Raw genomic sequence first — 27298 nt, forward strand, 5'->3', positions numbered from 1 at the left:
ATAGAGTTATGGGAATCAACGGCGGCTATTTTCCGGCGATTTTCCGGGTATGTTTTGGTTTCATTTTGTTTTCAACAAAACAGTTATTCTGTAGAAAATAGCACGTTTATGTTGAAAAAGAATTAAAAACTAAATATTGTGTTATTATGGCCTGTTTAATTGCTCTTGAACGAAGTTCATAGCAATTATTGTAAACGTGTGTTTTTTATGCAAAATTTTCGCTTGACAATTTTGATTTTTCGAGTGACTTTTACGCCCTTGACTTTTTGCGTTTCGCGTGATCTAAAATTCTCTCTCAATCATAATTTCAAGCAGTTGAACTCAATTGGCGGCAATTTAATACTAAAAGTCAAATGAAAAGTGCGCCGAAACTGGTGGCATTTTTCACTTTAAATCTTAATAGTGGTAAATGGTAAGCTCTAATGTGGTTATTTGAAGCTGTTGGACTTATTAGTCCCATTTAGGGCTCCCCTTGTCTCCCTCCCTCCCTCCCTCCCTCCCTCCCTCCCTCCCTCCCTCCCTCCCTCCCTCCCTTCCTCCCCCCCCCCCCCCCCCCCCGACTGAAGCAGTCTGCAATTGATTAGAGCTCCCACTAGTCGTTCGAGTGCAATTCTTCCGACGTTTAGTCGGCTATGTTTTGTGATGTGAGTCTGATATGATTTTTCAAGGTCTTGGTCAATGGAACTCACGCCAGAATTGCTGCCTCGACACCTCAACCCCAAAAAATGATGCTGAGTCAGCAGCTGCAGCAGCAAGGTCAAATTGCCATAACGTCTCAGAGAGGAGTTGACGCGTCTCAAAGCGTAAAAGTGATATCACAATTGCCTTCCACTCCGAATCAAAGGACGACTTTTGTCACTCCGCAGCAACTAGCTACCCTAAAAGTGCAACAACAACAACAAATACTTCAAAGTAAACAACAGCAACCTCATCAGCAGCAGTTGTTGCTAATACCCAAAAACCAGCTGGCACAATCAAGCAGTACGTTATCATCAAATGACCGCATGGTAGAACCTACTTCGGTGGTCAGCAATAATAACGTGGCCATGGCTCCCGGTTCTCGGCCTCACATCGCAACAAATGCGGGCGTTCGAAATAAAGTCATGATGCTTCCGCCTTATTTAATACAAAATTCTGCTAACCCAAACGGCCAGCAAGTGTCGAGTGTCTCGGCAAGTGATCGCCAAAAGATCCTGGAGTCGTTAAACGTCAATAATAATCACCATATTTCAACAATCTCTGGTGCTACTAGTGGTGATTTGGTGCCTGCTTCTGTGAACTGTTCCAAATCCTTTCTAGACGCTTCAGCTCAGGGTGGCTGTGAAGGTGTCAGTGATCTTGGAGATCCCGAAACTTTGTTCACTGATGACCTTTCTCAGCCTTCTTTATCTAATTCTATGACATATGAACAGCAACCGGAAGTCGTGAATAATAACCCAAGTGTTTTCAATGCCTATATATCCTTGCGCAATGTGGTGGCCTCGTTCCAAGTCAAGTGCTATTTGACATTGAGAAAGATCGCACTTAGCGCGATCAACGTCGAGTACAAGCGAGAAACTGGGGTAAGCAATTCATTTGGCGTGAATGGTGTTGTGTTGGTTTTGCTCCCTCCATTTTTACTAGACAGATTAATTTTCTTCAAACTTTAAATGCTGTTTTATTTGAGTGTTGAATTCCCCTAGTGACCTTTTGTTGAAATTTCACCCTCCTTTACCCAAGATTCACAATTACTTATTTGTACCTGGTTTTGGTTTCGTGTTTGTGATTGAGGAATTGGTTATGCAGGAGTAGTATAGTCATTTGCTTAGTGACTGTAGGGGGGGGTTCGGACCCCCCCCCCACAAGAAATTTGTGTTTCGAAAAAGTGAAATCTTTGTAATTTTTGTTGGTCAAGGAGCAAATTACTATACTTTAACTATTTTCCTGAGTTTGTAGGTTCATGTGAATTGTAACTTTTGGGTTTGTGAGGAAAGTTCATTATGCCGCGCAAGTGGAGGTAAAATTTTTAAACTTTCGAAAATTTTTTGGAGTCCTAAAATGGTATGAGATGGATTTTGCGCTATGAAAGAGCACTCAAAAATGATTTTTTGTTGACTTCACTTTCTTTTCACCTATTCAGTATAGGGGTCGAAACCTACAAAAATTTCAAAATTTTGAGAAAAAAATTCCAAAATTTTTCAAAGTCCTAAAATGGTCTGGAATGGATTTTGCGTTATGAAAAAGCACTCAAAAGTGATTTTTTGTTGACTTTGCTTTTTTTCACATATGCAGTACGGGGGGGGGGGGGGTCGAAACATACAAAGTTTTCAAATTTCTGAGAAAAAAATTCCACAATTTTTTAAAGTCCTAAAATGGCCTGAAATGGATTTTGCGCTATGAAAGAGCACTCAAAAGTGATTTTTGTGGACTTCATTTTGTTCAACCAATTCGGACCAAATAACTCAGTTTCTGAAATAGTCTGAAATAAGTCAGAAGCAGGGTTTGTTGACAAAGCTTTTGCAAATGTACAGTATGATGTGGAAAGCTTGTCTTTATTTTTTTTATATACATGTGTAACTATGTATGTTTCTATCAAAACAAGTCCGTATATCTGCTTGCATGTGTTCAAAATTGTACTTTTTATTTATGAATGAACAATTGAAAGAAAGGAAAGAATGAAAATTTTATGTAAAAATATATGCGTATTCATGTATATAATAATGAAAGTATTTATGAAAGGGTATATTTGTATAAAACTAAATATAACTGTGCTTAAGTTTAGTAATATGTTTGTATGAGTATAAGCTGAAATGTATGTTTGTGTGTAGAAGTTGTAAATGTGTGTATATGTCAAGACGTTCTTGGTTTTATGTGTGTATGTTTTTTCTATATGTATACAGTGGAATGTATGTATAAATGTCTGAATGTGTTTGTATTTATGTATTTATATGCTTGCAAGTCAGACGAGAGAGAGAGAGAGAGAGGAAGATAAGTCCCTGGAGGGCAATTTAATTGCCTAGAAGAATGTTGTTACTCGTGTCCACGATCCAATATTATTTCTTGCAAACAGATTTTGGCCTTCAGCGTTGATAAACTCTGTCCTTTTAAACATTGGCAAGCAAAATGCCACAACGGAAGACGACAACAATTTTTATGATGTTCTGAGCATACTTTTTTGAAATTGAATTTTCTACACCTATCTAGCTACCATATTAAAAACTATCAAGATTTTTACAGAAAAAAAATAAATTCATGCTCTTTGTCTTTTAATGCTTGGCAAGAAAATGATAAATTGTTGCAACACAGAAGACAAAAACAACTTTTTGATGTTCTGAGCATGCTTTTTTGAAAACAGATCTCTCTACAATTATTCAGCTAACCGTCTAGGAATGAGCAAGATTATTTACAGGAAAAATATATGAGATGAATTGTTGAGAGATAAACAATAAATTGAGCTAAGTAAAAAGAATAAACTCTGTAAAAAACCGAAAATGTTGCTGGGAAAACTATGATATGCAGGAGCAGCTGAACTTTTTAGTTAAATAAAGTAGAATGATAGGAATTCATCAAGAGCTTGAATCAGACAAAAAGTGTAATGATGTACAAGAAGAGTACTTTGCACTGGAACTGTAAAAAGCGCTAAAATTTTCAAAAGTTAATCAGTCACTTTATCAAATGAGCAAGAACAAACACATACTATGGATCCGTGGGTGGTTGCTAGAAACAGCTTCACAAATGTATAGGTCTTAATTGCGTATTGGCAATAGCAATATTGGATTTTTGCGTGCTGGGACTGAAGTATGAAACAACAGCGAAACGCATCTTCACTAAATGCTTCCGATAAATTCAACTATTGAACACTGCAAGTAAGGTACCAGAGCACCTCAAGCAACCAGAAATCAAAAACGTTCATTATAGTGTCTTCTTGGATCAAATTTACTGCGTTCAGTAACCCTGTGTTAAAACTTTGGATTACTTATTATTCGGTCCACGTTTTAAAATGAGATTCCCGTAACGATATTTCATAGAGCATCGGAAAGAGGTAAATCCAAAGGAATCTAAAAGTAAAAGGTGCAGAGTCTTTATAACATATAATTGTATAGTACCTACTACTACTTCCTTTTAATACCTTCAAATTACCTATTGTTTACTAATTGTCTACAACAATGTGTTTCTGTTTTTCTAAAAAATGAAAACAACTTTCATTTTCAATTAAGTTTTATTGCTATTATCTTCTTGAAGTGCAAATTTTGTACACTTTTTTTAACTTATGAGGGATCAGTCATAAACTTAAGTCTTTTTCAAATGCTGTTTTTTTGTTCATTCAATGGGACGTCTGATTCCATTTGCAATTAATTGATAGATATGAAACGCAAACTTTTTAAAGTTTCTTATATGAAGGATTGTATAGCGTAAACATTGACTGGTTCACAATGACGTTGCACTATGTCTATTTATAATATCAACTCTATAGAAACATGCTTGCTTCAAAAACTCCATAGTGTGTACCTTAATGGAAACAAACAATTTACAACGTACCTACATTATCCAAAAAACAGGTTTTTTACGCTGTATAGTTGTTTTTATATGTTTATTCAGAGTCACCTGTTGTTTCAGTTGTCAGGTAATACACAACTTTTTCTGATTTCTTACGTTTCAAAATTTGTATAGACTGAAAACTGCTGGGATAGCTTGCCAGAAGGACATGTGTTAAGTGAGTTTCATATTAACCTTAGCTTCGGCTCAGGATGTGTTCACAGCTGAGACTGTAATTGTGAACTTGTTATCCATTAAAAGTTTACCGCTACATGATTTTGCAATTTTTGCTATATTAACTTCTTCCTAATTTTATTGAATTTTATTTGGTCATTGTTTATCTGAACAAAATTAAAAATAAATCAACCTCATGAAACGTTTCGCAACAAAATTAAAGGAAACAGTCTTGTTCGATTTGAGAGCTCAAACAAAAACCTTAAATTTAGGCGCTTAGGTGAACAAATTTTGTTTGTTTTCAACGTCTGCTTACACTCAATGGGCTCTAAATGGTTCCAGAGAAGTACTTTTTGTGGAATATGAAACAAAATTCTTCCTTATTAGTGTTCGAAACTCAACAACCGGAGACGGCATGGCTTTGGATAAGCAAGTATAATAAAATTGAGAAACATGGCCGATCACTTTACCTAAAAGTTGAACCATAGAGTTCGAATTCCAGTTTGTGATCTAAAAATAGTATTCAAGGATAATTGACTTTTTTTAAAAATTTTTTTTAGTATTCAAAACTCAACAATCGGAGGCGGTATGGATTTCGATAAGCAAATGTAAAATAATGGTGATGCTTGGTCAATCGCTCTACATAAAAATGGAAGTTTTGAGTTTGTGTCTGAATTTGTGATCTAAAAACACTATTCAAGGATAATTGACTTTGAAAAAAGACTACTTATAGTACTAAAAACACAATAATCGGTGACCGTGTAACTTGGAATTACCAAATATAATGAAATGTGATAACTTGGCCTATCGCTCTATTTAAAAGTCAAAGTTTGTGTGTGATCTAAAAATAGTATTCAAGGGATAATTACGTCATGATAGTTGAGTTGTGTTATAAAGTTGCGAACGCAAAACAATTGAAACACGTTCTTACATTCTGTTGGAACTACAGCTATATATGTGTCAAAAAAGCGAAGGAGACCTTCTGGTTTTACTAAGCTTTTTGATATAGTTTACTATATTATATAGACTATATTCACATGGTCTATTAAGTAATCTTTACTGCACGAGTTCTACAAGCATTCCTGAAGAGTATAATTTTGCTTTTTTCTGTAGAAAAGAACAGAAAAAACGAATGATTTTCCGAAATCAGCAGTGTTGACGTATTTTAGCAGTAATTCTTGAAAAGAGCGGTCAGTGGAACTTCTTAAATGATTAATTTTCTCTGAAGAATGTTCGGCTAATGAACTTTAAATATTGCAAAATAACTAATATGGAGATATTTTAAGTCATGGCCACATTAGGTAACAGTTAACACAACTAACTGTCATTTTTTGCTACCATGAAAACCGTCAACACAGACAGTAGAAATCAGATTAGGCGCTTTGATGCCATAGTCAAACTGACAAGAACATTTCTACATTCTTTTGGAAAAGGTTCCAGTGTTAAAATCTGCTATCCATTGTACATTAAGTTCAAAGTTTCGGATATTAGTTTTTTTTACTTTTCTATGTGTTAATAAGTATTCCTGGCTTTGTGTACCTCGTTTTGATGGTATCTTTCCGAAAGGGTTTTTAGGTTTTCAAACGTTTGTTTGTTATGGATCCTATGAAGAGTCGATTTGGGTTCTTTCAACTGAGTCAAAGACAAAAAAACAACTGTCAAAAAACAAATCCTGATTATAGAAGCAATTAGGCTAATTTGATTTCCAGGTTTTTTAATGCAGTATTTTAATTTTCTCTGAGCTTAAAAAATGTGAGAAATAAGTAAAACTGTCTCTTAGAAAAAAGTTCCAGGTGGAATTTTACTACTATGTGTTTTGCTAAATGCCACTATTGTCAATAAAAACCATTGTAATTTAACATGACTTCTATCTTCAAGAATGTTTGTATCCTCTATAACAATAAATGGTAGAATAATTATGTACAAGAAAAATATTTTTTTACGAGTAATCATATAGCAAAACCTTAATCTTCAATAAAGCTTTACTGATCTGCAATTTACGCTATGAATCAGTTGTCTCACAGGTAGTATGACAACATTTTTTTCGTGGCGCTCAAAAAGGAAACCCCCAACGGAACTGCAAAATTAACAAAGGTAAGAAAAGAAACGTTTTACACGCTAAATTTGTTTTTTATTTGAAAGACTTGAAATAAAACAATGCCTAGCTGACATTAAAAAAGTTTATATTATGCAAGCCAAAGTTTTATAAGACTTCCCTGTAAAACAAATGTTTATGAACAAGCTGATTTTTTATTACTACTTTAACAAATTTTACTTTCAGAACCTCTATGGTTTGCCTGGAGGAAACTAATAAGAGTACGGACAAGTATTCACTTCTTGCGTTTATTGGAAATTTCGTTCTGATACGTTAAATGCTTACTATTCTTGATACCATAGCTTTATGGATTAACGAAGTTTTGCGTCCGCGTTAATGAATACTTAGGTTTTAAAAATTTTTGAATTACTTAAATAACATACTGAAAAACTTCATATTGACACAACTTCAAAAGCTACTGAGTGAATTATGTGAAAACCAAATGTTCCATGACAAACACAAGTTAATGCACATGTACACAGAAAACACTAGTGCATACTTACGTCTATGGTTCAGATTGAGCCTTTGAGCAAAAAATGTTTGTTATCTACTAACAGAAAACGTGAGCAGGGTTTCTTATCGTTCCTCAAAATAAACCAGGTCATATCTAAGCAAAATCAATACTATTGTACAAATAATTTGATATTAAACTTACGACTTAGAACCAGTTACTATATAACCTAGAAGCAATTGTCACCATGAAAGTCAAACAATAAGGGCAATAGATGAATTTAAATTAATTTGATTTGTCCTGTTTATTCAATTGCTTTATTTAAGTTAGCGCTATATTGCTTAACTGGAGCACACTGTGGGTCGAAATGTATTCCGTAATAAACATTTGCAAGCCTATGTACTCACTCTGTTTTTATCTCAACGTTTGCTGCAACACAGTAGAGTACATTCATATACGCCTTCTTGATCACAGACAAGAGAATACTTAAGCAAACTAATAAAAGTGCCTTTAGCCGAAAATATTATGCAAGAATTTTCCAGAGCAGACTGAACTTCTCACACGCACAGTGCAATTCTTCTGCGTTATGCCTAGCAATCAGATCAAAATTTTGAAATGTCAATGTCCCAGGTATTTAGGAGAAACTTCAATCCATTTTACAAATGAAAACGAATAAGAATTAGTCTAACAGGTTTAACAACTGAGGCCTCCTCGAAATGTTATAGGTATTCATTGGAAACTATTTGGCTAATTAGGCTAATAGAACGAATGCTAACATCCCTGCCAAAAGTTTGAATTTACTTTTAACTGAATGACTTGCTTCTTAAAACAACATTTTAGCGTTTTTATTTTTGACTTGTATTCCATTCAAGAAGGCGTATATGAATGTACTCTATTGTGTTGCAGCAAACGTTGAAAAAGAGAGTTAGTACATAGGCTTGCAAATGTTTATTACGGAATACATTTCGACCCACAGTGTGCTCGAGTTAAGCAAAATAGCGTTAACTTAAATAAAGCAATTGAATAAACAGGACAAATCAAATTAATTTAAATTCACCTATTGCCCTTATTGTTTGACTTTCATGGTTACAATTGCTTCTAGGTTATATAGTAACTGGTTCTAAGTCGTACGTTTAATATCAAGTTATTTGTACAATAGTATTGATTTTGCTTAGTTATGACGTGGTTTATTTTGAGGAACGATAAGAAACCCTGCTCACGTTTTCTGTTAGTAGATAACAAACATTTTTGCTCAAAGGCTCAATCTGAACCATAGACGTAAGTATGCACTAGTGTTTTCTGTATACATGTGCATTAACTTGTGTTTGTCATGGAACATTTGGTTTTCACAGAATTCACTCAGTAGCTTTTGAAGCAATGTGTCAATATGAAGTTTTTCAGTATGTTATTTAAGTAATTCAAAAATTTTTAAAACCTAAGTATTCATTAACGCGGACGCAAAATTTCGTTAATCCATAAAGCTATGGTATCAAGAATAGTAAGCATTTAACGTATCAGAACGAAATTTCCAATAAATGCAAGAAGTGAATACTTGTCCGTACTCTTATTAGTTTCCTCCAGGCAAACCATAGAGGTTCTAAAAGTAAAATTTGTTAAAGTATTAATGAAAAATCAGCTTGTTCATAAACATTTGTTTGACAGGGAAGTCTTATAAAACTTTGGCTTGCATAATATAAACTTTTTTAATGTCAGCTAGGCATTGTTTTATTTCAAGTCTTTCAAATAAAAAACAAATTTAGCGTGTAAAACGTTTCTTTTCTTACCTTTGTTAATTTTGCAGTTCCGTTGGGGGTTTCCTTTTTGAGCGCCACGAAAAAAATGTTGTCATACTACCTGTGAGACAACTGATTCATAGCGTAAATTGCAGATCAGTAAAGCTTTATTGAAGATTAAGGTTTTGCTATATGATTACTCGTAAAAAAATATTTTTCTTGTACATAATTATTCTACCATTTATTGTTATAGAGGATACAAACATTCATGAAGATAGAAGTCATGTTAAATTACAATGGTTTTTATTGACAATAGTGGCATTTAGCCAAACACATAGTAGTGAAATTCCACCTGGAACTTTTTTCCTAAGAGATAGTTTAACATATTTCTCACATTGTTTAAGCTCAGAGAAAATTAAAATACTGCATTAAAAACCTGGAAATCAAATTAGCCTAATTGCCTCTATAATCAGGATTTGTTTTTTGACAGTTGTTTTTTGTCTTTGACTCAGTTTTTTGTCTTTGAACTCAAATCGACTCTTCATAGGATCCATAACAAACAAACGTTTGAAAACCTAAAAACCCTTTCGGAAAGATACCATCAAAACGAGGTACACAGCGCCAAGAACACTTATTAACACATAGAAAAATAAAGCACTAATTTCCGAAAATTTTGAATACTTTAAACTCTGAACTTAATGAACTATGGATAGCAGGGCTTTAACACTGGAACCTTTTCCAAATTGACCAAAAGAATGCAGAAATGTTCTTGTCAGTTTGACAATGGAATCAAAGTGCCTAAGCTGATTTCTACTGTCTGTGTTGACGTTTTTTATGGTAGCAAAAAATCACAGTTAGTTGTGTTAACTGTTACTTAATGTGGTCATAAGTTAAAATATCTCCATATTAGTTATTTTGCAATAAAGTTCATTAGCCGAACATTCTTCAGAGAAAATTAATCATTTAAGAAGTTGCACTGACCGCTCTTTAAAAGAATTACTGGTAAAATATGTCAACACTGCTGATATCGGAAAATCATGCGTTTTTCTGTTCTTTTCTACAGAAAAAGTGCAAAATTATAGTCATCAGGAATGCTTGTAGAACTCGTGCAGTAAAGATTACATAATAGACCATGTGAATATAGTCTATATAATATAGTAAACTATATCAAAAAGCTTAGTAAAACCAGAAGGTCTCCTTCGTTTTTTTACACATATATAGCTGTAGTTTAAACAGAATGTGAGAACGTGTTTCAATTGTTTTGCGTTCTTAACTTTATAACACAACTCAACTATTATGACGTAATTATCCCTTGAATACTATTTTCAGATCACAAACTCAAACTCAAATTTTGACTTTTAAATAGATCGATAGGCCAAGTTATCACATTTCATTATATTTGGTAATTCCAATTACACGGTCACCGATTACTGTGTTTTTAGTACTAAAAGTAGTCTTTTTTCAAAGTCAATTATCCTTGAATAGTGTTTTTAAATCACAAATTCAGACACAAACTCAAAAATTCCATTTTTATGTAGAGCGATTGACCAAGCATTACCATTTTATTACACTTGCTTATCGAAATCCATACCGCCTCCGATTGTTGAGTTTTGAATACTGAAAAAGAAGTCTTGTTTTAAAAAAAGTCAATTATCCTTGAATACTATTTTTAGATCACAAACTCGAATTCGAACTCAATGGTTCAACTTTTAGGTAAAGTGATCGGCCATGTTTCACAATTTTATTATAATTGCTTATCCAAAGCCATACCGTCTCCGGTTGTTGCGTTTAGAACACTAATAAAGAAGAATTTTGTTTCATATTCCACAAAAAGTACTTCTCTGGAACCATTTAGTGCCCATTGAGTGTAAGCAGACGTTGAAAACAAACAAAATTTGTTCACCTAAGCACCTAAATTTAAGGTTTTTGTTTGAGCTCTCAAATCCAACAAGACTGTTTCCTTTAATTTTGTTGCGAAACGTTTCATGAGGTTGATTTATTTTTAATTTTGTTCAGATAAACAATGACCAAATGAAATTCAATAAAATTAGGAAGAAGTTAATATAACAAAAATTGCAAAATCATGTAGCGGTAGACTTTTAATGGATAACAAGTTCACAATTGCAGTCTTAGCTGTGAACACATCCTGAGCCGAAGCTAAGGTTAATATGAAACTCAACTAACACATGTCCTTCTGGCAAGCTATCCCAGCAGTCTATACAAAATTTGAAACGTAAGGATTCAGAAAAAGTTGTGTATTACCTGACAACTGAAACAACAGGTGACTCTGAATAAACATATAAAAACAACTATACAGCGTAAAAAACCTGTTTTTTAGATAATGTAGGTACGTTGTAAATTGTTTGTTTCCATTAAGGTACACACTATGGAGTTTTTGAAGCAAGCTTGTTTCTATAGAGTTGAGATTATAAATAGACATAGTGCAACGTCATTGTGAACCAGTCAATGTTTACGCTATACAATCCTTCATATAAGAAATTTTAAAAAGTTTCCGTTTCATATCTATCAATTAATTGCAAATGGAATCAGACGTCATACATTGAATGAACAAAAAAAACAGCATTTGAAAAGTTTATGACTGATCCCTCATAAGTGAAAAAAGTATACAAAATTTGCACTTCAAAAAAAGAACATAGCAATAAACCTTATTTGAAGTTCTAAAAATTAGACCTGTTCGATAAACAGTAAAACCCTACATTGATTTAATTAATTAAAGATCCACCCGATATATCGTAACATGGATTTTTTAATTGTTAATTAACAAATTAACATTGAGTTGAAAATTACTGAGTTAATGTGTACGACAAAGCTTCAGCGTTTTTTATCTTTGAAAAAACTTCAAACACTTAATGATTTGTTGAAAATTTTGACGGGTAAATTCTATCGGTCTATGTCAGTCAGGACACATTACCTTGAGATAGATGAAAACTTCTGTTGTGTATGCTCAACGAGTCTCTAGAGATAAGAATTGTTTTCATTTTTTAGAAAAACAGAAACGCATTGTTGTAGATAGTTAGTAAACAATAGGTAATATTTGAAGGTATTAAAAGGAAGTAGTAGAGGTACTAGTGTAACTTAGAACCAATAAGTAGTTGTAGTAGTTAGTAATAGTATCTAGTAGAGGTTGTAGGTAGTACTAGTAGTAGCAGTAGTAGTAGGTACTAAATGTAGATAGTAGGTAGTAGTAGTAGTAGTAGGCAGTAGCAGTAGTAGGTAGGAGTAGTGTTGTGTTAAATTCCAATATGTTCGCCAGACTGCTTAACCCAATTATATGTTATAAAGACTCTGCACCTTTTAATTTTAGATTCCTTTGGATTTACCTCTTTCCGATGCTCTATGAAATATCGTTACGGGAATCTCATTTTAAAACGTGGACAGAATAATAAGTAATCCAAAGTTTTAACACAGGGTTACTGAACGCAGTAAATTTGATCCAAGAAGACACTATAATGAAAGTTTTTGATTTCTGGTTGCTTTAGGTGCTCTGGTACCTTACTTGCAGTGTTCAATAGTTGAATTTATCGGAAGCATTTACTGAAGATGCGTATCGCAGTGTTGTTTAATATTTCAGTCCCAGCACGCAAAATCTATTAATGCTATTAACAATACGCAATTAGGACCTATACATTTCTGAAGCGCTTTCTAGCAACCACCCACGGATCCAAAGTTTGTGTTTGTTCTTGCTTAAGTGATAAAGTGACTGATTAACTTTTGAAAATTTTATCGCTTTTTACAGTTCCAGTGCAAAGCACTCTTCTTGTACATCATTACACTTTTTGTCTGATTCAAGCTCTTGATGAATTCCTATCATTCTACTTTAATTAACTAAATGTTCAGCTGCTCCTGCATATCATAGTTTTCCCACCAACATTTTCGGTTTCTTACAGAATTTATTCTTTTTACTTAGCTCAATTTATTGTTTATCTCTCAACAATTCATCTCATATATATTTTTCCTGTAAATAATCTTGCTCATTCCTAGACGGGTAGCTGAATAATTGTAGAGAAATCTGTTTTCAAAAAAGCATGCCGAGAACATCAAAAAGTTGTTTTTGTCTTCTGTGTTGCAACAATTTATCATTTTCTTGCCAAGGATTAAAAGACAAAGAGCATGAATTTAATTTTTTTTCTGTAAAAAATCTTGATAGTTTTTAATATGGTAGCTAGATAGGTGTCGAAAATTCAATTTTCGAAAAAGCATGCTCAGAACATCATAAAAATTGTTGTCGTCTTCCGTTTTGACATTTTGCTTGCCAATGTTTAAAGGACAGTTTATCAACGCTGAAGGTCAAAATCTGTTTGCAAGAATAAATATTATTGGATCGTGGAAACAAGTAACATTCTTCTGGGCAATTAAATTGCCCCGCAGGGACTTATCTCCCTCTCTCTCTCTCTCTCGTCTGACTTGCAAGCATATAAATACATAAATACATAAACAATCAGACATATATACATACATTCCACTGTATACATATAGAAAAAACATACACACATAAAACCAAGAACGTCTTGACATATACACACATTTACAACTTCTACACACAAACATGCATTTCAGCTTATACTCATTCAAACATATTACTAAACTTAAGCACAGTTATATTTAGTTTTATACAAATATACCCTTTCATAAATACTTTCATTATTATATACATGAATACGCATATATTTTTACATAAAATTTTCATTCTTTCCTTTCTTTCAATTGTTCATTCATACATAAAAAGTACAATTTTGAACACATGCAAGCAGATATACGGACTTGTTTTGATAGAAACATACATAGTTACACATGTATATAAAAAAAAATAAAGACAAGCTTTCCACATCATACTGTACATTTGCAAAAGCTTTGTCAACAAAAACTGCTTCTGACTGCTCTTTGACTTATTTCAGACTATTTCAGAAACTGAGTTATTTGGTCCTACTTGGTTGAACAAAATGAAGTCCAAAAAAAATCACTTTTGAGTGCTCTTTGATAGCGCAAAATCCATTTCAGACCATTTTAGGACTTTAAAAAATTGTGGAATTTTTCAAAATTTTGATATTTTTGTAGGTTTCGACCCTATACTGAATAGGTGAAAAGAAAGTGAAGTCAACAAAAAATCACTTTTGAGTGCTCTTTCATAGCGCAAAATCCATATCAGACCATTTTAGGACTTTGACAAATTTTGAAAAATTTTTCGCAAAAATTTGAATTTTTTTTTATGTTTCGACCCCTATACTGCTTAGGTTAAAAAAGTGAAGTCAACAGAAAATCATTTTTGAGTGCTCTTTCATAGCGCGAAATCCATTTCATACCATTTTAGGACTCCAAAAAATTTTGAAAATTTTTAGAAAGTTTTTAAAAATTTTACCTCCACTTGCGCGGGATAATGAACTTTCCTCACAAACCCAAAAGTTACAATTCACATGAACCTACAAACTCAGGAAAATAGTTAAAGTATAGTAATTTGCTCCTTGACCAATAAAAATTACAAAGATTTCACTTTTTCGAAACACCAATTTCTTATATGGGGGGGCCGAACCCCCCCCCCCCTTTTACAGTCACTAAGCAAATGACTATACTACTTGCAGGCATAATGTGATTGCTCTTATCCATATATGTTTTGTTGTTGTTGTTGCAGAGGCTAATGATGAAGTTGAGGAAGCCAGAGGTCACTGCCAACATCTGGTCCTCTGGCAAAATCACCTGCACCGGTGCTAAATCGTAAGTCACAGTATATTGTGGCCTTTTTAAAAATTATTTTTACAATATAATTTGATTAAATGCAGTTTAAGAGTAGCAGTTGGTGATAAAGTGACAATTGAGCTGAACAATAACAGCAGCTCTTGGCATTATACCACTCAATGAGGATTATTGGTTTTCTACAGGTTCGATTTCCCACTGAGGGAGTTCTTGTGTTGCGGATGTTCAGGACTAGCAGAAAAAATATAAAGGGGACTTCCCTGTGCTTTGATTTGAGAAAATTTTCTATGAATTATTTTAGGACTGTTGGTCTTTCCATCCGAGTGAGTTGCTGGCGATAGCTGAGGGAAGTTAACTATCACCTAAGTTCCATGTGAAGATGCCTGGAATAATTTTTGATAATATATGATTTAACTCGCTCAAGAAACTGACTTGTACTGGAGGCAATTATCGTAAACGTGTCTTTTTTATGCAAAATGTTTGCTTGCTCCTTTTCTTCTAAAGCGTGCTTTCGATTTCACTTCTCGGGTGACTTTTTCATGCTCGACTTTTGAGTGATCTAATTTGCTCGCATTGAGAAGAAACTAAATCTGTTACTAAGGTAAAAGCGAGCGAGCTAATTGGATATCGAAAATGACAGGTTATTTATCACAATAGTGTTTCAAATGGTCGAATAGAGGCTAGATTGCTGTGTGCAGAATAAGATAGCCGAGAAACAAGGTTCTTCTCTGTAGATTTCCTTTTAGATCTCTTAGTGTTAATGAATTTAGTTACTGTGTAGTCTGATTAATTTCTCTCAAACGAAGTTTGTAGCAATTATATTAGTCCTGTAGGTCTTTTTTATGCGATTTTTCGCTTGACCGATTTTTCGTCTGACGCTTTTGATTTTTCGTCCTCAAAAACGGGATAAACGGGTAGCACCCAGCGGGCATTAAGTGCTCTTAGAGCCTTTCAGCTCTGTTTGAGCTCAAACTGTTTTGGAGACTTGAACTTATGGTGTGAAGGGAGGTTGAAGACACCCCACCCCCCACTGTTGACTCCCTCCCTCCCCCCCCCCCCACTATTGCCCCCACCCGAACAAACGATCGCTCAAAACACGCAATTTTATACTAATTTTCGCAATTTTTAAGCTTTTTGAAAATTTTTGTCAGTTTTTGAGTTCTTTCAGCCCTGGGTGTCAAGGAACCTCCTCTAGGGTTTTGTAATAGGTTACTGCATAGTTTCTAATGGTAGTGCAATTGTTTCAACATTTTTAACATCACGAGTTTTAGCATTTGACAAAACGTGACAAAACAAACTTTTTGTCAATTTTTTTTTGTGACAAACAAATTTTTTTAATTTTTGTGACAAAACAAATTTTTTCAATTTTTTTCATTCATTTTTCATTATTCACGTCTTTCCGGACGCAAGGGGCAGAAAACTTCCCTAAGCGTTTGATTATAAGTTACTGAAAAAATTTTATTTGCCACGTAATAGCTGTCAATTTTTTAATATGACAATTAAAACTTTTGATTTTTTTGTTTTCAAAACATTTTTTTTAATAAAACTTGCATTTTTTTCATGTTTTTTGAAATTTTATTGTTTTTTTTAGGTTTCTCCATTTTTTTTAGGTTTTACTGATCTCAAGAGCCAGCGAACCTCCTTTTAATAGGTTACTGCATAGCTTCTAGTGGTAATAGTGGGGTTTTCAACATTTTAACATCACGAATTATAGCAATTTTTTGATGAAACTTGCAATTTTTTTTTCAATTTTTAATTATTTTGTCATTTTTAGGTTTCCCCAACCTCAATGGCCACCCAAACTCCACTAGGGCTTTATAATAGGTTACTGCAAAATTTCTAGAAGTGATGGAATGTTTTTCAAGATTTGAATATCAGTGGTTTTCAAAAATATTTGCGATTTTTTCAAGTTTTAATCTTTTTGAACTTTCTTTAATTTTTTCCGTCACCAGGGTCCTATGGATCTCCTCCTAGGTTTGCTTATAAGTTGTTGCATAGTTTATAGAGTTAATGGAATGGTTATCAATGTTTTAATGACTCCAGCTTTAGCAATTTTTTGATAAAATTAAGTTTTTTTTCAAATTTTCTGAAAATTATTCATGTTTCAAGATTGAGCCAATGAAACTATTTAAAGCTTGAAATAGAGATACTGGATAGTGTCTTGAGACAATGAAATGGTTTGAAGATTTTAATATCTTGAATTTTAACAAGCGTTTTGTTAAAATTTGCAATTGTTTTCGACATTTTTGAATATTTTTGTTCTTTTTCTCATTTTAACGATCATTAATGGCCAACGAAGCCTTTCAAGTCTTGCAGAAGGGTTACTTGACATAACTCCAGAGAGAAAAATAGTTTTTCTTATTTTCATTGAGAATTCTGGAAGCTTTTTCTAAATTTTGGAATATTTTGGAAAATATCAGTTTTTGTTTTATTTACTAACAAGGCTAGAAAACTAAAATTTGCCGAGTCGAATCAAGCTAAAGCTAGGCTCGCTAAACTGGGGCTATCTACTTACGATGCCAAGCGCTCACCGGTTGTTTGAGTGCAGTTCGCCCGACGTTATGTTTCATCATTTTTTATCTTTTCAACATTTTACCATCACGAATTTTTTTCAATTTTTTTTGAAAATTTGTCATTTTTTTAGTTTTCTCCAACCTGAAGGGCCAGCGACCCTCCTCGAGCGTTTGATTATTACTGCATAGGTTCTAGATGTAATTGAATGTTTTTCAAGATTTTAATATCAACATTTTTTTAAAATATTTGCAATTTTTTTGAATCTTTTGAATATTTCAAAGTTTTTTGGACCTTTTTGAATCAAGTTTTTGAATTTTTTATCATTTTTGGCGCCAGGGTCCTAGTTCTCCTCTAAAGTTTGATGATAGGCTGTCGCATATTGTCTAGAGTTGATGGATTGATTATCAATATTTTAATGACTCCAGCTCTAACAATTTTCTAGCAGTTTAATTTTTGTCAAATTTTCGGAAAATTGTTATGTTCCCAGTTTATGGATCTTTGAGCCAGTGAAACTATTTAAAGCTTGAATTAGGGATACTTGATTGTCTCTTGAGACAATGAAATCGTTTTGAAGGTTTTAATATATTGAATTTCAGCAAGATTTTGGTAATCTTTGCGATTTTCCAAGTGTTTGAATATTTTTGTCCTTCTACGATAATTACTGGCCAACGAAGTCAAGCAGATGAGTTACTTGACATAAATCCAGAGAAAAATTAGTTTTGAGCATTTTCACTGCGAAATCTGGAAGCTTTTTTAAAATTGAAGTTTTTTAAAATATCAGTTTTTTATTTGATTTGTTTACTAAAAAGGCTAGAAAACTAAAAGATCCAGAGTCGAATCAAGCTAAAGCTAGCTGTGGCTAGCTACTGACAAAGCCAACCGCTCGCCGGTCGTTTGAGAGCAATTCGCCCAACGTTTCATTTTTGGAGTCAATTTAGCGGTTCTTGTGATGAGTTAAGTTTTACCGTGTTGAACCAATCGACAATGTGTTTCTGGTTAGGTTTCAATTTTAGTTAGTACTTAAATTTTGATTAGTGAATTTGATATTTTGTGTTCAATACTGGTGTTGAGATCAGAAATTAGACGTATGTTCGCGAAGGAGTTTTGTGCTAAAAATTAAAGTTCTGTTGACTTGATGACTGGCGAATCAGGCATTAAAAGCAAAATTGTCCGTTGATCAGAAAATCTAAATATTTAATGCAGTATGACGTTGGAAAATCTTTTTTTAGTCACTCTCGAACGCAATTTGAAGAAATTATCGCGAAACGCATGTCTTTTTTAAGCTTGTCCGTTTTTGTGCTTTTGTTCTAGAACATTCTTTGACTCTTGTCCTAATTTGCTCTTGTCCTGAAATAAAGATCGTTGGTAAAAGGGGTTGTGAGTGAAAGGAAATCAAAGCCATTGCAACTGAGTGTTTAAGATGGCAGACTGTAAACCTGTGGGAGCACGAAAAATTCTCCCGGCTGCATTCCCTCTGAAGTAATTTCCGCAGACTGTCGTTCGAGAGCAATTGGTTGTCTGTTACTGGCTTAGTTTTTTATATTGCTTTTGAAAATATAAGTGTTAAGCTTAAAAAAATGATTTTTTTGGGCAGCTATTTTTGATAAACTTCATCACCGGCATCATGCTTCGCTTAGCTTTTAGCTTCAACATTTGGCGTGACATTTTCAATGTCTCTAGGCTAACTTCACTCTTCTTTCCTGATCGACGTGATTTTAAACAGCTGTTACGCCTACACTTTTTCAGACAATTTCATGGTGTGAAGGGCGGTTCTTAATCTGAATATTTTAATCCCCGTAGCCCGAGTTAACACTCCTCTTGTCCACCATCCTGCTGACGATTTGGATCCTCTCTCGTGCAGCTCTTCCTCTTTCGTGCAGCTCGCATTGATTTTCATTTTTTCTAACAGTTCGAAGTATTTGGGTTGTATTGGTGCGCTCTTTTTTTAAGATCTGATCACATCTTTTTTGGCCTTATCACTTCTCTAGAATAGTTTGACTCATCTCCTTCTGATCAAATTGCTTCTAATGGAATTCAATAACGAAAACTCAAATCAAAAATAGAAACGGAATCAGCCCATAAAGCCCTATTTAGATGCCCGCTACTTGGACCTGGTTTTTTTCCAATTTTTGTTACCATCTCATGTATTTTTACTCTGTATGTGTAATTGCTCTTAAACAAAGATTGTAGCAAATATATTAGTCTTGTGGTCTTTTGATGCAATTTTTGCTGAAGACGTCTACCTTTTTGATTTTTCGTCCTCAGCACATGGGACAAACAGGTGAAGCCCAGAGGGTATCAAGTGGCTGAGCAGCTCTCTTAGAGCCTGAGTTCTTACTGGTCTCTAGGTATGCGATTCACTGACACTCTTTTCGGGAGATAGTTTCATCGTGTGAAGGCTGTTCTTAATCTTTTGATCCACTATAGCCTCAGTTAAAAACTACCTACCCCGCCACTTAACTACCATTTACCTATATTCCCTGCCCCTGGAGCAAGTTTGTTCATGACTTTTACTTTGTATTTTGTTTTCAAATGGACTTGTGTTTTAAAACATTGACTTGGAACATTAAATATCAACAGTAGCTTAGTTTCTAATATATAGTAATTGGGAATTGCTTGTTTGTATTCATGGTCGAAACGCCATTTTGAGATGTTTTTGTCCCATAGCAGTTTCTCCCCTCATAACGCTCTCCTTCCTCTACCAGCCATCTATCTACCCCTGCCACAACCTACCTACAATCCCCGTATTCGAATGTTTTTTGTTTATGCCTGAATTATCTTTTCCTTTAGAGAAATTGAACTGTTTCTTTCTTGCTTCTTTTTAAATGCGGCGGTGGTCCTTTTGGCTGTTTTTTTTTGCTGAAATGGCTACTGACATCTCTTTTTAGTAGAAGTTTTATAATTGTTTCCGGTAAGTGGGAGCCTGTTGAGCTTCTCTTTTCAAACGTTTAAATTGTTCATATTTTGACATTTAAAAACTTGGTGTTGTGGAACCATTTTGTTGAAACAGTGAGATATCGCTAGCTGGATAGTTAGTGAGCTATGACATGCTGACATAATGTCGGAAGATTACGCTTGAACAGATATGTATTCATGGTATAATTTTGATCTCAATTTTGTTCACTACAGGAAAAAATATTTTCCAGTCATGTGAACCTTTTAATACTTCATTGGTTTAAAGTTTAAATATGTGATGCTTGATGCTTGTTTAGTCAGCATTCAAGGTCAATGAGGAGTAATCGTTTTTGAAGAGAGAGCTGTTTAATAAATCGAACGACAATTTTTTTCATGGTTTTGTTGAAGGTGACATCTCAGTTTTTTATGCAAATATTTTTGCTTTTCGTTTCTCTCTGACATCGAATTATGAACTATTTGTAACAGAAAATTGATTGTTATTAATTGCTCTCAAACGAAGTTTGTAACAATTATTATAGTCCAGTGGTCGTTTTTATCCAATTTTTTTTTGTCTGGCCATTTGACATTTTGTCCCCAAAAATGGGATAAACAGGTAAAGCCCTGAGCGCATTAGATGGCTGAACAGTTCTGCTAGAGCTTTACTGGTCTCCTAAATATGGGATATAAATCCTTTGTGTGAGGGGCGGTTCTTAGAAGTTGACTGCCCCCCCCCCCCCCCCCCACTCCGCACCCCTTGCTGCACTTTCTCATTTACGCTTAAGCTATTCTCCTCTGACAAAGCCAAATGCTCCTCCTCAGTTGTTTGAGAACATTTCGCCCGACGTTAGTTTGGAAGCATCGGTAGCTATTATTGGGATATTATTTATGCACTACTATCCCTTCGTAATTTTGTGTTCTTCGTTGGATTTTCAACATGTTGCTTTTAGCATATTTTGCTTCTGATTTTTGCTCACTGTTTCAATTGAGAACAGTTCAGAATTGATTCCACCACTCATTTTTTATAGCTGCGAAGCTGTAAGCTGAGCGGAGCTATATTGTGGTGCTATTGGTTTTTTTTGTTTCATGATCTGACGCTTTTTTTATTCGTTTTACACACAGCAAAGCTGAAAAAATCACATTTTCTGAAGGACTTCTTCCTCTCACTAACAGCGTTTGCGCGCGTGACGTCTTTTCGCATTCTGTCTCTAGCAAAGGTTTTAAGTTCACTTGCGTGATTAGGTTTTGATCAGAAGTGACTTACCTCATTCAATAACATGACTTTTGCACTTTAAAACTTAAGTTTAATTTGAATTAGTTTATAGTCAAAGGAACTCATGTGCAGTAAAGGTCCCCAATAAAAGGCTTCTGCGGAATGAATTTTGACAAGTTTTATTAATTTATCGCTAAATGTTTTTTACCTAGCTAAAAGTTTTTTACCGAGCGGTGTCGATTTTCTGTTTTTAATTTAGATCTATCTGTTTCTATTATACGGCACGCAAGTCTATTCTTTCGCAGCTATTCCGGAAATCTGCCGGCTATGTTTTAAATTGATTTCTTATTAATTTTTGCATGACCGTTTTTGTTCCCGAATGTTCTTTCGCGTTGACTTTTATTCCTGAAGAACCGGATAAAGTTGTGAAGCCTGAGGGCATTAAGTCTCTGTAGCTCTCTCTTTAGGCTGCAAGTAGATGGATCCGCGAATTTAAACGTTTGAAAGGCAATTTGATTTTCTGTTTGTTTTGGTCCCTTTCTTTATTCCCCCCTTTTACCCTGTGCGACTGGACTCACTAAGTTTAAGCTAGCTACCACCAATGCCACCCTTTGCCTATTACGCAACGCGTTGAACGGTAGCCGTTTATGTTCGGCTAAGCCATACTTTTTAGTTGCTCTCGAAAGTTCGTAGCAATTAATAATTGCTCTCAAAAGCTCTCAAGTTTGCAGCAATTATATTAGTCCTGTCGGTCTTCTTATGCAATTTTTCGCTTTATTGATTTTTTGTCTGACACATTTCACTTTTCGTCCTCAAAAACGGTATAAACTGGTAGCGCCCAGTGGGCATTAAGTGCTCTAAGAGCCTTTCAGCTCACTAGTCTCCAAGTATGCGATTCACAGAAACTGTTTTAAAGACTTATACTTATGGTGTGAAGTGGTTTCGCAGAAACCACCAAAAAAAACCGAGTTAATTTAGATATTGAACAAACGCCCACGTAAATAAACCCCAACTTGACTATTAAACAGCTGCGCATTTGGCCAGGCTTTGAGAGCCATGGCCATGCCTTAGCTGCCCATGGGACTTGATATGACACATCGTTCAGGCCGTAAGGACGTGGCCCCGTGCAGCCGAAGACCCCCCCCCCCCCCCACCTACCCACAGTTGCCACTTCACTAAGCCGTAGCTAGCTTCTGACGAAGTCAACCGCTCGCCGGTGGTTTGAGAGCAATTCGCTCGACGTTAGTCGGTTATGTTAATTATTTTAATATATCTTAGTTATCGGGTGTAATTCTGAACGAGATATTTATTGTGCTGTGGGTAGGATAAAAACGATTCTTTTCTGCTCTGATTCAATTCAAATAACATACTTTTTTTAAATCGAAGATCAGATATATTAATCTTTACAAAGTACTTGGGATATATTTGTACATGCATAGTGAAGGTTTCAACCAATCAGTTTGTCTCATGGAGAGATTAATGACATGTACCTGATCAAAGAATTGGGATGTTCGATGTCAAATCTCGCAAAGCTACTGGGTTATAATTCTAGCACTTTGTTCAAAAGCTGGAAAATTTTGGATCAATTTTTCTGTGCTAAACACTCCTTTTCAAGTAAATAATGATAGGCGACTTAATTGGTTTATTTTGCTTTAGTGCCTCTGAAGCGAAGGTTGCGTGTAGAAGGGTGGCCAGAATACTTCAGAAGCTGGGCTTCCAAGTGAGTCTATTCTCAGTTACTATTGCAACGTTGTCATCGAATGGTAATCGTATATATTGCCTGATGTTAATCAGGTGTTCCAACCTCCCTTATGCTTGATAGATACAAAAGGATTACAACTCGTAACACCCGGTAGTAACCTCATATCCTCATTCAGTTTTTTTTTCAGCTCTGCGCTTTCTATTTTGGCTTGTTTATGGAATTAAGGGAAAAGCTGATGAGTCACGCATAATATATATTCAATCATATACATTTCGTCTATTGTTGCTTTTATTAATTGCTCTAACTAAGTCTGTAGCAATTGTATTAGTCATGTGGTCTATATGTAATTTTTCGCTTGAACGAATTTTCTTTCTACTTTTTGTCCTCAAAATGGTAACGTTCCGAGGACATTAAGGGCTCTTACAGCCTTTTGGCGTACTAGGCTTACTTTCGTGAAATGTCCAGTTTCCCTTGAATGCTATCATCCCTAAGCCCCAGCTGACTACTTCCGGTCGTTTGAGAGCGATTTGCCCGATGTTAGCTGGCAAAGACGCTAGATTAATGAAATTCAGTTATGCGTCGTAAAAAAGATGACTCAAGCAATTATGTGCTTAGCATAGAGAATTCTAACACAGCAATTGGCGTCGGTGACGATCCCTTATATGAGGTACTGATTAATTGCTATCAAACGAAGTTTGTAGCAATTATATTAGTCCTGTCGGTCTTTTTTTAATGCGAATTTTTGCTTGACCGATTTTTTGTCTGATGCTTTTGACTTTTCGTCCTCAAAAACGGGATAAACAGGTAGCGCCCCTTAAGTGCTCTTAGAGTCTTGCAGCTCTGTTTCAGCTCAAACTGTTTTGGAGCCTTATACTTATGGTGTGAAGGGCGGTTCTTAGAGGTTGAAGACAACCCCACTGTTGACCCCCCTCACCCCACTATTGCCCCATCCCCCCCAACCGTGTTGTTGCCCCCCACCCCACTGTTGCCCACCCCTCCCCCCTCCCCATCAGCCCCCAGGTACATCCCCTCCCACGTGGCTACTGATGGACAACCGATCGCTACAAACACGTAATTTTATTCTAATTTTCACAATTTTCTTCAAGCTTTTTGAAAATTTTGTCATATTTTTGAGTTTTGTTCGGCCCTAGGTGTCAAGTAACATCCTCTAGGGTTTTATAATAGGTTACGGCATAATTTCTAGATGTAATGGAATGTTTTCAAGATTTTAACATTACTTTTTTGCATTTTTTTACCGAACTTGCAACTTTTCAATTTTTTGACATTGTCATTGTTCAAGTTTTTTCAGCTTAAGGGGTAAGAAAACCCCCCTCATGGTTTGATGATAAGTTAATGAACAAATTTTGTCTGCCATCAATTAGGTTTCATTTTTTTAATATGAGTAATTTTATCAATTTTTGATAAAGCTTGCATTTTTCAAAATTTTTGATTATTTTTGTCCTTTTCTGAGCTTAACGATCATCACTGGCCGACGAAGCTTTTCAAGTCTGGCAGATGGGTTGCTTGACATAAATCCAGAGACAAAAAGTAGTTTTGAACATTTTCACTGCGAAATCTGGAAATATCTGCAAATTTTGAAAATATCAGTTTTTTATTTGATTTATTTATTAACAAAGCTATAAAACTAAAAGTTGCAGAGTCGATTCAGGATAAAGCTAGCCTCACTAAACCGTGGCTAGCTACTGACGACGCCAATTAATCGCCGGTCATTTGAGAGCAATTCGCCCGATGTTAGTCGGTTAATTTATCAGTTTTAAAAAAATGTTTCGATAAATCGCAAGGAGCCTTAGTGATTTGAGTTTATGCATAAGTTTCCAACATAACACATTTCGAAACTTTAATTTTGAAGAACCCTTTCATTAAAGTAAAGTCTTTACAACAACAGAAAAACAATTATTTCTCGAAATACCAAATACACCAAAAGATAACGGAGTTTTGAATTAACAACTAGTATGCAAAAACTTATTGCCATTTGGTTGTAGAAATTAGCAGATAGATTCTGAGCTTGAAAACATATTGCTATTTGAAATTTTGCAGCTAATCAAAACGATAGAAACAGCATATCCCCGTTTGAGTAACAAACTACCAATTTAAATATAAAAACGAAACATGCAAGAGGTCATGCTGTCATCATGAATTTAGTTGAAAAATGTGTCTTCGAAAAATCTAGTACGTAATATAAAAGTATGTAAGCGCGGCGGACATAATATTGAATCCATAAAAAATCACTACAATTTTTTAACTGTGAGTGATTTGAGTTTATGCATAAGTTTCCAACATAACACATTTCGAAACTTTAATTTTGAAGAAGCCTTTCATTAAAGTAAAGTCTTTACAACAACATATTTCTCTAAATTCCAAACTCGTTGAGAGCGGTCACCTCTACGAATAAGCAAAAAAACATTGAATGATCAACAAACATGAGGAGAACACAAAGAATCACTTAATTTTTTTGAAAACAGTAGGCATCAAATTCGTTAAAACCATTAGATACGAAATGGAACCGTTAAATAGCTTCAACTATGCCTCGTTAGAAAGCGATTCACGCCTCTAATTAGGCAGATTTAATGATATATTATAGAACAGAAATTAACTACAAAGAAGTTAAATTCAAAATTCCTATGTATCTATTAAGAGTGTTCATAAAAAGTCCAGAGAAAAAACATTTGGAACAGAATTAAAATTCCCTCTAGTCGAAACATTTCCGAAAAATATTTCAAACAGTATCGTTTCACTTCTCTTTAATAATCACTGAAGGAAATTTGATCTGCCCTAGTTTTGGTACTTTTGTTACTTTAGCGGGACTACAATCACTACTTAAATTGGACTTCTAATTGGCAATTAAAAAATTCGTATAAACTACAGATATTTAAACGAAGATTTAGACTAATTAGCTAGCGACATTTTTACTATGAATGAAAGCAAAAATCAATAAAGATTGAAGCAAAATCATTTTAAAAATTCATTTCAGAATTAAAACTTATAAATCGGTCAAAGTTGGACGAAAACGTCACAATCATCGAATAAATTAAGTGCGGTTGGTGTTCTCAAATGCTCAAGTGGAATTTGTTAATAGTCTTTTCGTTCCAAAATGCAAAAAAATATTGTGAACTTTACTTAAAAAAAGACAGTTTCGCATATTTATCAGCGCAATTCGAACTAATGTTGGAACAATTAGCAATTCTTTGTTTCGAGGAAAATGTCAAGATTCACTAATTTTGTGAATTGCATCAAACCAACCTTCGATACTTATGTTCAAGAGTTTTGGTGAACTTTGCTCCGGTGATTCGAAAAATTAGCTACAATTGTCTTCAGTTGAGTGTTTTGGATCTTTCTGGGCTATGTACTGATTTATGCCAGATTTCTTGTCCTTTTTTAATTTTAAAAGCTTTGCAATTTCATATTTTAGCAGTCTTGTTATTTTCCACACTTTGCTATGCTTGTTTTTAATTTTTCAAAAAAATACAGGACCTGAATTTTTCTCGGCGGTTAGTTGTTTGTAATGATTTGCGAATCAAGAACGCTGATTGTTTCACGCAGAGCTCTTAACGCCTCCGGGTTCGTAGTTATTTGTAAACCGAGTTTTCTTTTTTTAAAATTTTGTTCGAGTGAAATATGATTTTTCAGTTTCTCTGGTATCCTTCAGCAGTTTATTAATAGCGTCTTCAAATGATTAAAAGTTGATTGTAAATGTGTAATACAATTGTGAAATTTACTGAATATTCAAAAAAAATTAGGCATAAGTCCTGAAATTTCTTTGATTTATGTTTTATGCAATTATGGGCTCCCAATCAGATCCCGAGAAGGCATGATTGATATCTAATTTATATTGAACTTTTTAATAGCCGCTTCGCAGGCGCTATTATAGCGCCTCTATATTGATTACACTGAAATAGTGGAGGGAGCGAAAAATCGAGTAGGTTTGAGGCGTGACTTTCTATATACCTTTAAAGTAGATTAAGAAATCGGTGTTTAAATAATTGGCGGTTTTTGAGATGTATTTTTTCCTGGTGCGTCACTCTGACTTCTGTTTTCAGAGTTTCCTCCCCTTCAGTTCTATTTGTGCATTTTTGTCTTTGCTTGAATTCATTAAGGAGCAGCTGAAACTTTTTATGACTTTGTCATAAAATAATGGTGAATTTTAGATTTTGCCACCTTTTTTCAAAAGTTCTCTTGTCTTATTGCGTAGTATCATCAGTGACAGGTCTAATTTGTTGCTAAGGAGGCTTAAAAGAACCTAAATGATAGCTCGAGTTAATAGCTAGTGGTTTTCATGACT

The 27298-nt window shown here is 34.5% G+C and overlaps 1 protein-coding gene across 1 annotated transcript in view; it reads left to right on the plus strand.

Moving 5' to 3' along the window:
• The window catches only part of LOC142338509 (uncharacterized), a 68432-nt gene that overhangs the window by 12692 nt on the left and 28442 nt on the right, over nt 1–27298 (plus strand). Inside the window, exons 4-6 of the mRNA XM_075388292.1 lie at nt 669–1562; nt 14616–14698; nt 22953–23016. Coding sequence (XP_075244407.1) covers nt 669–1562; nt 14616–14698; nt 22953–23016 — 1041 coding nt within the window. The remainder of the gene's footprint in view (nt 1–668; nt 1563–14615; nt 14699–22952; nt 23017–27298) is intronic.

Source organism: Convolutriloba macropyga, chromosome 4, assembly GCF_964194025.1.
Source record: "Convolutriloba macropyga chromosome 4, txConMacr16.3, whole genome shotgun sequence".
Classification (NCBI taxonomy): domain Eukaryota; kingdom Metazoa; phylum Xenacoelomorpha; order Acoela; family Convolutidae; genus Convolutriloba; species Convolutriloba macropyga.